This window comes from Thalia democratica, chromosome 4, assembly GCF_965202585.1.
Source record: "Thalia democratica chromosome 4, ktThaDemo2.hap1.1, whole genome shotgun sequence".
In the NCBI taxonomy this organism is placed as follows: domain Eukaryota; kingdom Metazoa; phylum Chordata; class Thaliacea; order Salpida; family Salpidae; genus Thalia; species Thalia democratica.
In genome coordinates this window covers 57,658,577-57,673,997 of record NC_139168.1, presented here as the reverse complement: position 1 = coordinate 57,673,997, position 15,421 = coordinate 57,658,577, and the positions used below count along the sequence as shown (strand labels likewise).

The 15,421-nt window shown below is 26.5% G+C and overlaps 1 protein-coding gene across 1 annotated transcript in view; it reads left to right on the top strand.

Moving 5' to 3' along the window:
• Positions 1–8,107: 8,107 nt before the first annotated feature.
• LOC145835186 (kelch-like protein 9) overlaps positions 8,108–15,421 on the top strand; it is a 28,264-nt gene continuing 20,950 nt past the window's right edge. The window contains exons 1-5 of the mRNA XM_082942749.1: positions 8,108–8,311; positions 8,554–8,747; positions 10,014–10,202; positions 10,330–10,473; positions 10,740–10,884. Coding sequence (XP_082798875.1) covers positions 8,122–8,311; positions 8,554–8,747; positions 10,014–10,202; positions 10,330–10,473; positions 10,740–10,884 — 862 coding nt within the window. The 5' untranslated portion in view covers positions 8,108–8,121. The remainder of the gene's footprint in view (positions 8,312–8,553; positions 8,748–10,013; positions 10,203–10,329; positions 10,474–10,739; positions 10,885–15,421) is intronic.

The window sequence follows — 15,421 nt, the reverse complement described above, 5'->3', positions numbered from 1 at the left end:
TTTATATTAGTCTGTGACTTAAGTAAAATTAAAAACACAACTCTTTTAACAATGTTTTAAAATAAAGATGTAAAGTTATTATATTGTAATATTATAAAGCTATTGAAAATATTTTTTCCCAAAACAGACTTTAGCTTTAGTATATACTATATAGTATAAATAAAATTTAAACTGTTTAAAATTAAGTTGTTGCATTAAATACGATTTAAAAGTACTCTAGAATGTAGTAAATTTAAAATAAACAAAGCATCATTGATATTAAAAGTTGAAGTTTAACAATTTTTAAATGTAGAAAAAGCAGTTTAAGATAAAATTAAGAGTTGAAAAAAAAAGTAAATGTCGAGTAAATTATAAAAAATTAGATAAAAAGTTATAAAATTCCTGTTCAACTTCGAAAATAATCTTTTAGCTACAAATCGTTTAAATATGGTTTCATAAAGTAGACAATATCGCTCGTTTAGGAGTTGTTTTGGTTATCAAGGGGCATTATCAAATTAATAAAAAGGCGAAAAATTAAATGCAAATTTAAATAGTAACGGGGCAAATACTTTATGTATGACCCCTAAGGGGAAGTCTGGACCTTCTAAGTTATATCCACAGTTAAATAAAACACTATATCGTTGTTTGCTCAGTGATCACAACTATTTAAAAAACCTAGAACTTAAAAATTTTTTTACAACACCCATAAAATTTACCAAAGTACAATGAATAAGAGTAATAGTGCCAAAGTTAATTTTATCAGTAATAATTTAATTACAGGCCAAGGTATTGTAACACTGCAAGGTTCCAGCTGACTAGATGATGAAGTAGTAAATGCATATTTCCAGTTGGTTGCAAATAGTAGTGATCTATATATTTTTTATGTAAATACTTTAAACTATCAGACATTTTAAGATAGACATATATTAAACAATCATTATAGTCTAAACGTAGCAAAGTGATGCTAGAAAGATTAGATTTTTTTTTGCTATCAATTTTAGAAGAGGAGATACTGGCCCATAGCCTAGTATAATTTTTGTAAAACTCAATCTATAAAAATAGAAAATTAAACCAATGTCAGGCCTTAAAAACAAAATTAATTTTCATCTTGAGATGATCATACAATAGTTTCTATGAAAAACCGACAACATTTTTCAATTTAATGAAAATATAAATATTAATTTTTTTATTTGAACTGCTATGATCTAGAATATTTTTTGGATTCATTCTGTAATAAAACTAAAACATTAATAAAAATTTATTTTATGATTAAGAATAAACTTTTTAGTAACTAAGCTTTCATTAGTTACTAGTTGTTAACTTTAAATATATGGGAAATTCTCTAAGTTATTACTCATTATTCGAGGGATTACTTGCTCAAGTGCTATGAATTTATGTAAAACTTGCATCGGTCGTAAAAAAAAAAGAAAAAGTTAATATTTCCTTAATATAAAACTTAGTTGAAAAAGAATAATGAAAATGAAAATTATTTCAAAAATATAATATATTTGCAGTAAAGCCATGATAATGGAAAACTTTAATTAAGGATATCTTATAAAAAAAAATTAAAGGTAAAAATATTATTACCTTGAAAATTTAATCAGTTCAATAAGAAAGTTGAAAAATATATAAACATTTTTTTTTTTGCAGAAAATCTAAAATAAGTAAAAAATTGAAAAAAACGTTAAATTTTCAAAGGGTCTCAAACTCAATACTAAAGTCAAACCCAAATTCGATAAAAATTATTATGAAAAGGAAAGCAAAAGAACGTTCTTGAGAATAAAAAAAAAGTTCCAAGTTAGCATTAAACAATTTGAAAAAAATTGGTTTTAAAGTTTCGTTTAAATAAACACAAAAAAAGCTGTTCGAGCCAAAGTAACCCTCGTATGTTTATCCTTAGGAGATTTGATTTACTCTTATCTTTTAGTAGTAAATCAAATTTAAAAAAACAAAACCAGCTTTTACTGGTAATTATTTGATAAAACTACTCAAAGAAAAGAAAAGTGTGAATGTCCACAACTATGATCAACTATGGTCACAACTCACAACTATGTTCAATAGATTGGTGTGGAGAAAGACCTTTCGGTCATCAGCCTCACACCATATATTTTGTAAATAACTTTGATAAGTTTTAATTAGAACTTTAATAAAATTTAGCTTAAAGATCATTATAAATGAATTTTGTTTTTTTACTTAAATTAATTAATTCAAAAGAACGGTTTTGTACTTCTCATAAAACTGTGAAAGTTATTTAAAAACAAAAGCATTCAAATTTGAGGTTGTAAGATAGTTGTAGGAAAGTAAATACTATTGTTTTTTTCCTAAAAAAATAACCAGCAAGCAATTGTTATTCATAACATAATTTTGTCAAAACTTTAAAATTGTATGAAAAGTTTTCAGTATTAAAATTACTTGGAATTTAGCTTATTTAAAAGATAATAGTACTCACTACTGTGTTAATTTATGACAAAATGATCCTCAATTTGTTTATATTGTAATAAATGTGCATGAATTTAAAAACAATTAAGGTGAAAAATTTATCAGTTTATAAAAAAAAATACTTTTTTCTTCTATAAGTCAAAACTTATCTTTAAATACTCCTGTTTTCACTCAGCTGTTTGTTATAGTTTTACAAAGCTGTTTTAATTAGTCTAAGTTTAGATACTATATACATATTGTTTTACTGTGTAATGTTTTTTATTTCTGAATGTATACTATATTGTTTTTTACCCTTAAATAAAATACTATTTAGATAAAAGCAATTACTCTAAAATTGATGTATTACTATTATTATTTGGTAATTACCTAGGATGATGTTGCACCAATACCAAACTGAAAATATATTTTATTTTATATCTTTTTTAACCATAATTATAGGCTAAAAATCAATGTTTTTAGCCTAATATGTTTAATCTAAAAAAAACATTTTTATCAAAAAAGCTATATAAATACATAGTAAGATATAAATTTATTTACGATAAACTAAAATATTTAATTGACTTTATTTTACAATATCTTTATACATATAAACTATTGTGTTAATATAAATGCTTTATATTGTCAAGTAAAAGCAATTAAATATATAAGTTTTATTAATTTATGATAAATAAGTTTAATTTTATTTATGTATTTATAAAATATGAATATTTAGCCTAAAAATATGGTTTAAAAAAGCAAAAAATTAAATATATTTTCAGTTTGATATTGATGCAACATAATCCTTAGTAATTACCTATTATTTTAATGATAGAAAAACATCAGACTTCCTCTTCTTTTTACAACAATAAACAATTATGTTTTTAAATTCCTTATTCAGTATGGTAAATCTTCTTCAGGGTTGTATCAAAAACTGGAGTCCTGGAAAAACCTGGAGTTTAACAACTTAGGCGAAAAATGTCTGAAAAAACATGAAAATTGAGAAAACCTGAAATTGAGAAATATTTGAAAAAACCTGACATTTTTAACAAAATTCACTAAAAACATGAAATTCTAAACATTTTTTAAATGTAAGTAGTAAAATTTTGATTTGAACAAAAAGTCTATCAAATAAATTAAAACTTTTTGTCACCAATTTTTCTTATTAAAAAACCGAGTTACAGTAGCTTTTAATCTTTTTAATATTATTATACTGTTTTAACCTTTAACTTAATTTAAACTTTAATTCATTATTTAGCCTTAAACTTTACTTTAAACTAAAAATAGACCCAAAAATGTGTCCTTTCAAAAACCTAGAAGAAATTAAGAAAATTGGAAGAAGCTTATTAAAAACCATTAGTGGCAGTAAGAACGTTTGGCTTCTTCAAATACTACCTTGGCGCTTTCTCACTTTTCATTTACCTTTACATAAACACACACACTCACTTATATATTTTAATGTAGTAATATATCCTAAGTAAAAATATAGTTTTGTTCATTTATTTTTGTATATTTATTTCACACATGTCACTTTCTATTCATGGACATTTTATATATTCATTTTATTCTTTGACTATAATTTTTCTTTTTTTATGCATAAAGTTCCAAGTTTAATTGAAAATCTGTATTGAAATAACAGGTCTTTTTACTGCAGGTTTATACTTAGCATATAACCACATTGTTGTTTTATGTTTTACATTTTAAGTTTCATATTTAACACAAACTCATAATTTATAACATAGTTTAATTATTAAATATTTAAAACATCTGTATTAGATCTTTGATTTAGATACCCTGCTGCTCCTTTGTAAAACAATAATTAATTAATGTATAATATACATGTAGTTTAAGTCATGGTGGTTTTATGTATGGCGCTGTACAAAGTTTAATTTTTGTTTTAAAATTATATTAGATTAAACTCAATCTGATTTCTAACTGTATTTAACTTTAATTTTGTTATAATTTAGACTTGATCACTATAAACATTCAAAAAATAAATATACATTATACCAAGTTTCAGTGGCTTTTATTGCCTTTACTATTGTTATACTTTTTATTCAAAATAGATTACATATTTCTTAAATAAATATATCTTTCTTGGTTGAGTTTATTCACAAACTAATTACAAGAATGATAAAGTCTGTAACACAAAACATAACTAAAACTAGGTAAATACTTCTACATTTCCCCCCAGATTTTATCTACAAGGAGATAAAACAGAAAATTTACCTAGCAAAACAAAATTTTTTTTTAAACAACTTGTTACAACTTAAACGCATTTTTCAGGTCTAAAATTCAACGAAATTAAACTAAAAAAGACAAAAACATTTCAAAAATTACAATTAACTTAGACACTAATAAATGATTTGTTAACAAAGTACAACTTAGACAAACAAACTGTAACAAAAAAATTGAGACTTAATCTTTACTTTTCTTCACTCAGTTGCTGAATACAAGCATTTAAAAACTTAATTGCTTCACCAATTCGAACTTTTCAGCTTTGAAGAACGAAACCACACGCCATTCATCTAACCATCTTAAAACTTCACTTCATTTGCTGATAAACATCTTTATCATACTTTTGACTTTAAACAAAGTAGAAGGTGCATTACTGATAGCATTGAACACTGACGAAATACTGCTACACTTATTTTCCAAATACTCGATACCAACCAACAGTTCGAATTTTTGAAAGTCAATCTCTACGTCCTCATCCATGATCACTTTGAACAGATGGCTGTTAGACTAGTCTGCTGCAAAGTCAACTACAAACTTTAGGACGTCACCATTGGACTGAAACTCATTCATTAGACCATAAAATAGTAATTTACAGTGAACATTCCAACTTGACAATAAATGAATATAGCAACATTGGTGGCACAAAGCTTTTGGAAATTATCGTAAAGTCTTACAAGGAAACGCTGCAAATAATCCGATAATTTCACACACTCATCCCGGACACATTGTTGTTTGCAGTAAACTTTGGCTGTCTATTTGCTTTTCTGTAGAAAATATAAGTTAAGAAAATATAGATCAAAGCAAATCCGAGCCATTCCAGTTCAACATCAATTTTGAAGAAAACCATTAGTACAGAAGGAAATTACACAATGCTTCACAAAAAGAATCTTCCTTTTATAAAAACATAGAACATTAAAACTTTTCTTGACATCTTTTTCTCAACCTTACAGAAAAGACAAACTTTTACAGTGGTATGTTTGCCTTTCTCAGATAAGGGATACTACTTAAAGATAAGGGATACTACTTAAAGGAGGGGTAAATCTTCTCAGAAACTTACGATTTTGAGCAGTTAAGCGACCTGATCCATCAACTTTGACAACAAATTGATGGCAGTCCTTCACTTCCACCACCACTCTACTATTCCCCCACTTGCTAGGAAAGTTACCTGTTCGATTTAGTATCACAACATGATCACCAAAATTCAGTGGTGGCAACGATTTTGTGTTCTCACTTATATTTTCCAGAGACTTAACAAAACAAATACTGATAGATTCTTCCTTTTTATTCCAAACGTCACACCAAATTTTTGAGATCTGCGGGTTATTGTAGGTCATAACGCTTTTTCTGACGTAAGCTAATTACTTCTTTAATTTTCGTTGCGATCCAGTGTGTAAAAGTACGTTTTTCTGTCCCTGTACCTCCTTTTTCTTTGCAATTTTTCGCTTGAACATATTTTTTCTACGATCTTGGCTATAAAGGCCATCAAAGTTTTGTGTATACAATCCACCAACTAGAAGTGCATTTGACTCATCAGCAAAATTTTGATGACTTTGATAAACTTTTTTACGGGACTTTATCCAGCATTTTTTACAGGCAAAACACTCAATATACCTCATATTTTTACTGCTCCAAACAAGTTTATCAGTTGATTTATTACATGTGTCACAAGTTATTTTACCACTTGGATTTTGTGTGGTTTTCTTTGAGGATTTGTATGAGAAAACTGATGCTGTAACAGCAGGTTTTGACATTGCATCACGTGCCATCTCTTTTCCTTCAATAAAACCAATTGTCTCATTGACATTTTTCTCATCTAGATTTTCCCATCCTAGCACCTCTTTACGGATATCCTCATCGGCTAAACCTGTTACCATGACATCTTTTAGGATTATGTCTGTAAAATCTATCATTTGATTACAGCCATCCTTTAGGCATTTACATGTGTACGAGCATGTACTGGCTTTTCCCCTTAAACGGGCAGCAAATGATCTAGTGTTTTCAATCAAATCCTGTCTTCCACTAAGAAAGTCTGATTGTCGTACAACAACTGAAACAGGAATAACTGCAAGCTGCTTGATCATCCTTAAAAGCTCTTGCTCACTTAAATTTACTACATCTTCATGTCCCTTCAGAATAGCATCGCCTAAATCTTCCTCACAGCACTGGTACAGTTGACGGCGTTTTTCTACATCTGTCATCTCCATGCTATCTTTTTGATAGTCCACTTTTGTACAAATATGTTCCAACCCTCTTTGTTGCAGTCTGTCCCTATTCGAGGACGGTCCATCTTTGGAAGCTTTGGTTTTGAAGAATTTGCATTAATGTGTACATTGTTGTGAATGATAAGCAAAGAGGCACAGAAACATTGACATCTAGTGTTTCATATGTGCAACTCTCAAGAGGGCATCTAATCACAGGCATTGTTGATTCAATTCAGCTTGACTTTATCATATCTAATATATGTTTCTAATAATTATATAATAATAAATATAATAATTATAAATAAATATATCTTTCTTGGTTGAGTTTATTCACAAACTAATTACAAGAATGATAAAGTCTGTAACACAAAACATAACTAAAACTAGGTAAATATTTCTACATTTCTTTTTTAAATTAAAATGCTCTACTACTTTTTTTAAACATAAGGAATAAATTATCTAACTTAGTAGTATAAATTATACTATCTCTAATGTTCATTTATATTGTGGCGTAATTATTAGATACATTTTTTTTCAACAATTAGTAACCAGTAAATATTTTAGAATTAGTACTTCCTTTATTTTTGTGTAAATATTTTATATTATGATTTGTTATCTTATTTTGTATTTTTACTTTATTTATTTAATTTAGATATAATAATTACAAATATTATTTAGTTTTATAACAGTTGGAATTAACATTAAGTGTTTTATCTATTAATAACCTATAAAAATCTATTGCAATTATTTTATTTTGAATGGACATATTAATATACCTACTTAAGCTTCTATTCTTTCCTCACAGTATTTATTTTTTTACAGAGCTCAGTTGAAGTGTGTTGACTCATTTAACACACAGAAACATATGTAAGTGTAATAAAAGAAGGATACTGTATAATTGGTTAACATTGTATATTCCAGTGAACTATTTTTGCTAGGATCTCAACTAAATTGCTTAAACTTATATTTTGAATAGTTGTATTTTTATACATTTTTTTGCAAACTGGTTTAAAGATAATTGTGCTGATATTGAACACATATTTAAGGTCTTTTATAAATTCAGGATATTTTTGTCCCCCTATGCCCTTACCTTTTAAGCAATAAATACATGTATGTGTTTATTAAACTAAATCATGTACAAATTTACCATGCTCAACAAACAAACAAACAGTTTTAGAAAAAAACAGTATTTTTTAAACAATCATTTTCTCTTTCTGTTTGTTTTATTTGTTTATTTTTGAGTAATAAATAACCAACTATATGTATCAGAAAAATTATAATATTTCAAATGAATTCTGAAGTGTTAATTACAAATTCTTCAAGATCATATGAGTCAAAATCTTACTCTAGTCGACTTGTGACTGGATTTTCTTTTTTAAGAGATCAAATGATATTGTGTGATATTGTTTTAATTGCAGAGGAACAGCGTTTTCCAGCCCACAGAGCACTGCTAGCTTGTACTTCTGATTATTTTAGAGGTTTGCAAAATAACTACATAATTAGCTTCAGTTTTATAGCTATGTTTTAAGAGTCAATTATTTTTTTATATAAAACTAAATCATTATAGAACCTGTTGTATAGTATTTTACTTTTAATTTAGAAATGCAACCAATTTTTTTGTAACTGTTATGTTTTTTGTTAAAAAGCAATGTTATATCCATCTATAAGTTAAGTTAATTTATTACTAAAACTTTTTTCATAAAAATACTTATATTTTAAGCAATGCTTGGTACCAGTGGAATGAGTGAAATGACTGAAACTGAAATTATTCTGAAGGATGTTTCAGCTGTGGGGCTGAAATGCATTATGGACTTTATTTACAGTGGAAGAATTCAAATTTGTTTACAAAACATTAATAGTTTGCTACAAACTGCTTCTTATGTACAAGTTCCAGAAGTTCTTGATTTTTGCAATGTTAGTATTGATTTATTATTAAAGAATATTTTAGTTTGTGACATTTTGGTCAAATAACTTAATGTAAAATAGTTATATTTTTTAAACAGTTAAAAAAAAACTTAACACTTTTCAAATGTAGTGTAGGGTAAAAGTTTATATTTAGTCTAGTCTGATTTAGTTTTTAAAACTTGATAAGTTTTGACTTTTTATGTAAATTTTAGTCTTGATATAATTTTTTAGTGACTTTGTATCAAAATTAAAGTTTTTTGGTCATTCATAGTGTTTAAGCTCAGTTAAAACTTTTCCTTTCTAGCCACAAATTTGTTAATTAGTTTTTTGCTTTTATTGACTTAAACCTTTTTCTTAGCAGGGTTGCCACACAAGCAGGTAAACTCGGGGTATTTTTAAGTTCTAGAAAATCTCAGGTAGACTCAGAGTAACTCAGGATATTTTGATTTTGTTTAAATTCTGGATGACTCAGGGTAGTTTTGATTTTTATAAAATCTAAGGATCATTTAAAGGTTTTTAGAAAATATCAAAGCAGGTTTTTTCTAGATCTATATTGAGATTTGGTTGATTAAGTTTCAATATTTTCTTATTTTTATACCCAATTTCGTTCAGGAACATAATTAATGTTGATTTTGAAATGCTTATCAATTTTTTTAGCCTTGCTAGCTCTTAACCATTCTGAGTAATAACACTTAAGTGTTTCTGTTAAATCTGAATTTAATACTTAATATGATTTGAGTTTATATTATCAGAATTAGTTTAGAGATATAAAAGTTTAAATGTGCATAAAAAAGCTTTAATACACTTTATTATTTTAGTTACTTATATAGTTTAGTATACTTATAATGTTTTTTACACTGTCAATTCATATATTAAGATGTTTGTTATAATTCATAAATACTTGTATTCAGTAAAAAATTAAAAAGCTAGTATAGAAGAATAGTGTTGTCCTGTCTTTGAAAACAGTATTTTTCATAAGTTTTAAGAACATCTAATGCAGATGTATACACATACAACCTTCCGTTTAGCTATAAAGAAGAATGAACATAAGGTATAAGTAATTTGCGTCAAAGGCAAATTTTTTTTTAAACAATTAGAAAAAAAAATCAGGGTGACTCAGGACAGTTTTTTGATTCTAAGAAAGGCAATCCTGTCTTAGGCTTAATAGTTTTTGCAACCAATACCAATTGATTCAATAAAGTTGTAGATGTGGTAATATGTTTTTTTTACAATTCAAAAAGTTAATTTTATACTTTAAATTGTGTTCTTTTACAGAAATTTCTAATTGCTGAAATTACTACTGAAAACTGTGTTGAAATTGGTGTGATTGCGAATAACTTTCATTTAGAACAAGTTGACAGGCAAGTGAGCTTGTTCATGTTAGAAAATTTCAATGATGTTACAGATTTCAACAAAATTTCTTTTGAGAGAATGAACTATTTGTTGTCTAGTGATGTATTGAAGGTAATGAAAAAACATAATTTATAAAACACTATTAGTTTTTAACTTTTTTTTGTTTTTGTGAGTAACAATAAATGTTTCTTAGTTATAGTTGTAAAAAATAGTTTTTAAGCTAATAATCATTTTATAGGATTTTAGTGAAATACAGTTGTTCAATGCTGCAAAAAACTGGATAGAAAGTGACAAGAAAAATAGAATAAAACACGCTGCAAAATTAATGGAAAAAATAAGATTTCCTTTAATGTCACCTACTGAATTAATAACTCATGTGCAAGTAAATACTAATTTTATAAAATCTGTTTAAGTTTTTTACTAACATTTTGTTTTTTTCTAAGTTTATATAGAACCATAAAAGTTTTTAATTTTACTATTTTTCTTTAAGTTTTTCATGCAATATCTTAAGAAGTTGTAATTATTATAAGACTATTATAAAATAACTGTTTTTTACTCTTTTGTATGAAAAATATATTTCCAATTTAAATACATAGTCTCTTGGTGTTTATTAATCAAAGACTGGTACAAATTTAAATTATTTATTAGGAAGTTGAGTTTATGAAAAATGACCCAATCTGCATGAGATTATTACTGGAAGCTTCAAATTATGCTATGGTACCTTTTATGCAACCTGTTTTGCAAACTCCTAGAACTCAAATTAGAGCTGAATCAAAACATCTCGTTGCATTAGGTTTTTTGTTAACTTGTACTATAACAAAAAACGTTGATGAATAAAGTAATTTTTTAAACAAATATTTAATTTCTAAGTTTTGTAACAACAAAGTTAGTAAGATTAGAAACTTTTGCTGAAATAAGATTATATGTTTTACTTTTAAAACTTTGTAAAACATTATGCTACAATGCGCTTTTTTAAATTTTTTGATGCTTTGTTAGACATTTAGAATTACCATGATTCAACTTAATTTTAGTTTTCCTCTTAAAAAACTTTGTATCTCTTTAGAAATTATTTCAAAGTAAGATAAAATATATACAACATTAGTATATGTTTAGTAGTGTATTAGTAAACATTGTTGGATATTGACGTATGTGCTATTTTTTCTGATATATTGTTTAAAGCAGGGTTTCCCAAAGAAGGTCATACATCCCTCTTAGGAGCCATTTCAGAATTTTAGGGGGCCAAAAGCTGCAAAGAGGCTTAAGGAGGGCCGTCAGTATAAAAGGGGCCATAATTTAACAATACAACTAAATATTTAGAAGTCAATGATAAAAAGCAAAAAACAAGTCTTAAGCGTAAATAAGGGTAGTTTGGAAACTTATACTAGATTTTCTTATACTAGACTTTATAGGAAAATTTTATAAATAAACCATAAGCTGTAAAAAGGGGGGCCATAAGGATACAATTTAAAACTTAGTTGATATAAAAATCAAAAAAAAAGTCTTATGCGTTTTTAATGGCAGTTTTTTGAGAAATCTTGTCGGAGGGGGCCATAACTATTTTAGTTTCTTCAAAGGGGGCCTTGGCCTTATGAAAAAAAGTTTGGGAAACCCTGGTCTATACTTTGAAAAACTATGAATAACTTTGAGGAAACGATATTTTTCATCATTTACTATTTATAGTGGGGAAATATAAGCACAGCAGAGCTATATTTGATTAAAAAATAGTAAACTAAGCACACTGGAAAAATTGAAAAAAAAAATTAATCAAAAGCTTTAAACAAAAAAAAAAACAGAATTAAAGAAAGTATGAGTCTACTTCAAAAAGTGATTATTTAACAAAATTTCAAACAAACAACCCTAAGTTAAACACAAACTCAAGCCACAAACACGAACATATTTTATTATATTTTAAATATGTTTTATCTACTTTTACTAGTAAAAAAAAAGATAGACGATAGTTAGCTAACTTACGAACTAAATATTTAAAATAGTTTTGTAATGATAGTGTAAAATTATAAGTTCTCGTCAATTCTTTTACTTTACACAATTATAAGAAAATTATTCATTTGTATAACTAAATAAAAATACCATTTACAAACTTAACCAGTCATAAAAAATATCACCGTTCATTACCTGTATTTTTTGTATAAATTCTAATTCGCATTGTTACAATTGAAAAATTATTTGATTTTTACCTATTAAATCTAATAATTATAAACAAAGGTTTGTTTTTGTTTTAAAAGTACACTTTTATTCCTTGGCTTATAAAACATTGATTAACATAATGCCAAATTTAAACAATATGACAAAATATTTATATGTTTGCAATTTCTCTGTAATAAATAAAAATCTTACTGACAACTTGTGTTATATACAGAAAAGTTCAGCAAATTATACATATAGTTTTTGTGTATAATTGTATATATGTATATAATTTATTTAGAAAAGTCGATTAAAAAAAAAAGAAGCTGAATGCTCTAATCTTCAGCTAGTACAGTTTGAAATAAATAGCACTTTGCTAAACAATGATACAAAAGTTATACAAAAAAACAAACAACGATATCATGTAGTTTTTGAATATTGTACAGTACAAGTATTCAGTGCAAAATTTAATCTTCCATCCTAACAAACAACTAAAATTCACAAAACTACAATTGAGTGACTATGAAAAACTTAAAAATTTATTGTATTTTAAATGAAGCTTTTTCATATGTCGACAAGACTATATAAATTCACTCCTCTTATTTAAGCCACCTTCTTTTTTTAACGCATACACAAGGGCCGTTGATTCTTTTAAGCACAGCCTACAAACAGAGTTATTACCATCTGCTATTGGCTGTCCTCTTTTATCACCTCCCAGATTGTTCTAAAATCAATGTTTTTGCGCGTTAGGTCACAAACACACTTTGAGAGCTCAGTCTCATTTTCATATACACCACTTTTAAAAGGTTTTTTTATGGTTAGCATATCGGAATCTGAACTGAGTTGAGCATAAGCCGATGTAGAACTTCTTTCCAAGGTCAGAGTTAAGGGCATAGGGGGGTCCACCTTGATTTTTACAAGTAGATCTTATTTTATAGAGTTTTATCTGAGCTATCAGACATTTTTAACCACTTGAAAAAATTCAAAGTATTTTTTAAGATATAAGCGATCAAAGTCAGTGACATCAATAGGTTCCTAATGGAAGGCGCAAACTAAAAATGAGAAAAAAGACCACTTCACTAAAAATCTATCTCCTCCTTCATTTTTTAAGCAATCTTCTTCAAACTTTCACAGAAAGTGTATTACTAAATTGTTAAGAGATTGAATGCAGAATTTTTTTAATTTTGAAAAATAATTTTTTTACTAAAAAAAAACCACCTATTTTTTTAATCTAAAATTTTTATTTTTTGATATATTCAAAATTCCAACATTCAAAGTCTTCTAAATTTCAAAAGGAACGTTTCCTGAAAGTTTGAGGTCTCTAGCTCATAAGATAGGTTTTTAATGATTTTTTAAATTTCCGAGAAAATTGACCTCAAAAAGTATGCGGTCCATACGTTTGTATCGGACACTTTTTATAAAAATTACAATATCTCAAAAGTTATATAAGATTTTTTATTTCTATAAAAACTGGCTTGTAGTATGTACTTTAAGATTTCATTTAAGATACAATGTTATTTTTAGTAAAAAAAATGTCGGACCCCCCCTATGCCCTGTTGCCTTGTAAATAATGTTCTTCGAACGGTAATAATTACCCCCCTTTCAAATTATATTTGCAGCCACCAGCGCAACTACATTGATTCTGGATTAGATTACTTTTATTTAATATATATTGATTGTGTGACTTGATTCATCTCTCCAAATTAGCCGTACATAAATTACTAGTTCGGATTTTATAGTTATTAAAGATTTTTGTTAATAAATTATTTTTGCTGAAATGTTTTTTTACTCGATTTATAAATTCTCTGCCTATATTTGATATAACTGAACTGCTGAATGGGGGATTATACCAAATTATATTTCGTTTTCTTTTATTTTTATCGTTCGTTTTAGTTTTTTGCTCTGTTTTAAGTTTATCATTGTAACCATATTTTTTCATTATTAATTCGTGATCGTGTTTTGTCTTTAAAAAGTATTCTTCGTTACTTGATCTTTTATTTAAACGTTGATTAATTATGTTTGGTATTTGTTTTATAATATTTTTTGGGTGGCTAGAACATTTATTAACATATGTACATAATTTTTGCGTTTTGCTTTTTATAAGGCATTTGTTCATTTTTTTCTAAATCAACTAAATTATTTAAAAGCCCTTCAAGTGGGCTATGTGGAAAGTTTTTAAGTTTATTTAACACATTATTTTCTATATATATATATATATGGGACACGTTCAAAATCACCCAGTCAAATTCGAGAACCGCTTACCGAACAAGGGTAAGGGTTAGAGGTAACAGTGATAGTGAAAAATAAATAAAAAAAAACTCAAAAAATATATAAAATAAGTTAGTAAATAAAGAAAATGTAAAAAAAAAATCTGGTGGATTTTGAACGCGGGTAGATTTTGAACGCGGGTGGGTTCTGATAGTATACCATATATATACAGGGATGCCAAAAAAACTGGAATCATGAAAAAAAACTAGGGTTTGACAATTTAGGCAAAACACCTAGAACTTGAGAAACTTTGTAAAAATCCTTTAATTTTGAAGAAAAATAGTTAAAAGACCTGGAATTTAGAACGATTTTTACATGTCAAGTAATAAAATTTCGATCAGGTACGAAAAACATATTATAAAAATAAAAAATGATTTCTATCATTTAAATTTTCATAAAAAAACATATTTAAAGTAGCTTTACAGTATCAATGTTGTTGGACTTTTGAAGAAGTTGTTTTTTTAACTCAAGCATAATTTTATACTAAAAATGAACCGAAAACCTTGTTTTTAAAAACGTAGAAAAAATTTACAAAAATTCTTTGGCAACCCTGTTTATATATATACATGATTGAATTTGTTATTGGCACCTCTAGAAAGTGGAAAGTCGTTATTAGATATGTAATTTGTTGCAACTATGGTTTGTATAAAATTTAGAAATAAGACTTCTTTTAAACTCGTAAATCTTAAAGGGTACTAAAAGTTTTTTGGGAACACTAAAATTTTCTTAATTTTTTTCTAAGTTTTTTAAGTGAACAATTAAGATTTTTAGGCGATGCTATAGTTTTTGTTTTTGCTTACATATACATTATGTATAGCTTGCAAAATATACATGCTTTATTTTTTATTTTCTTTTAACATACTATAAGTGATTTTAATAATAATGCTATAGCTTTCCTGTATTATAAAGTTTAAAAGCTT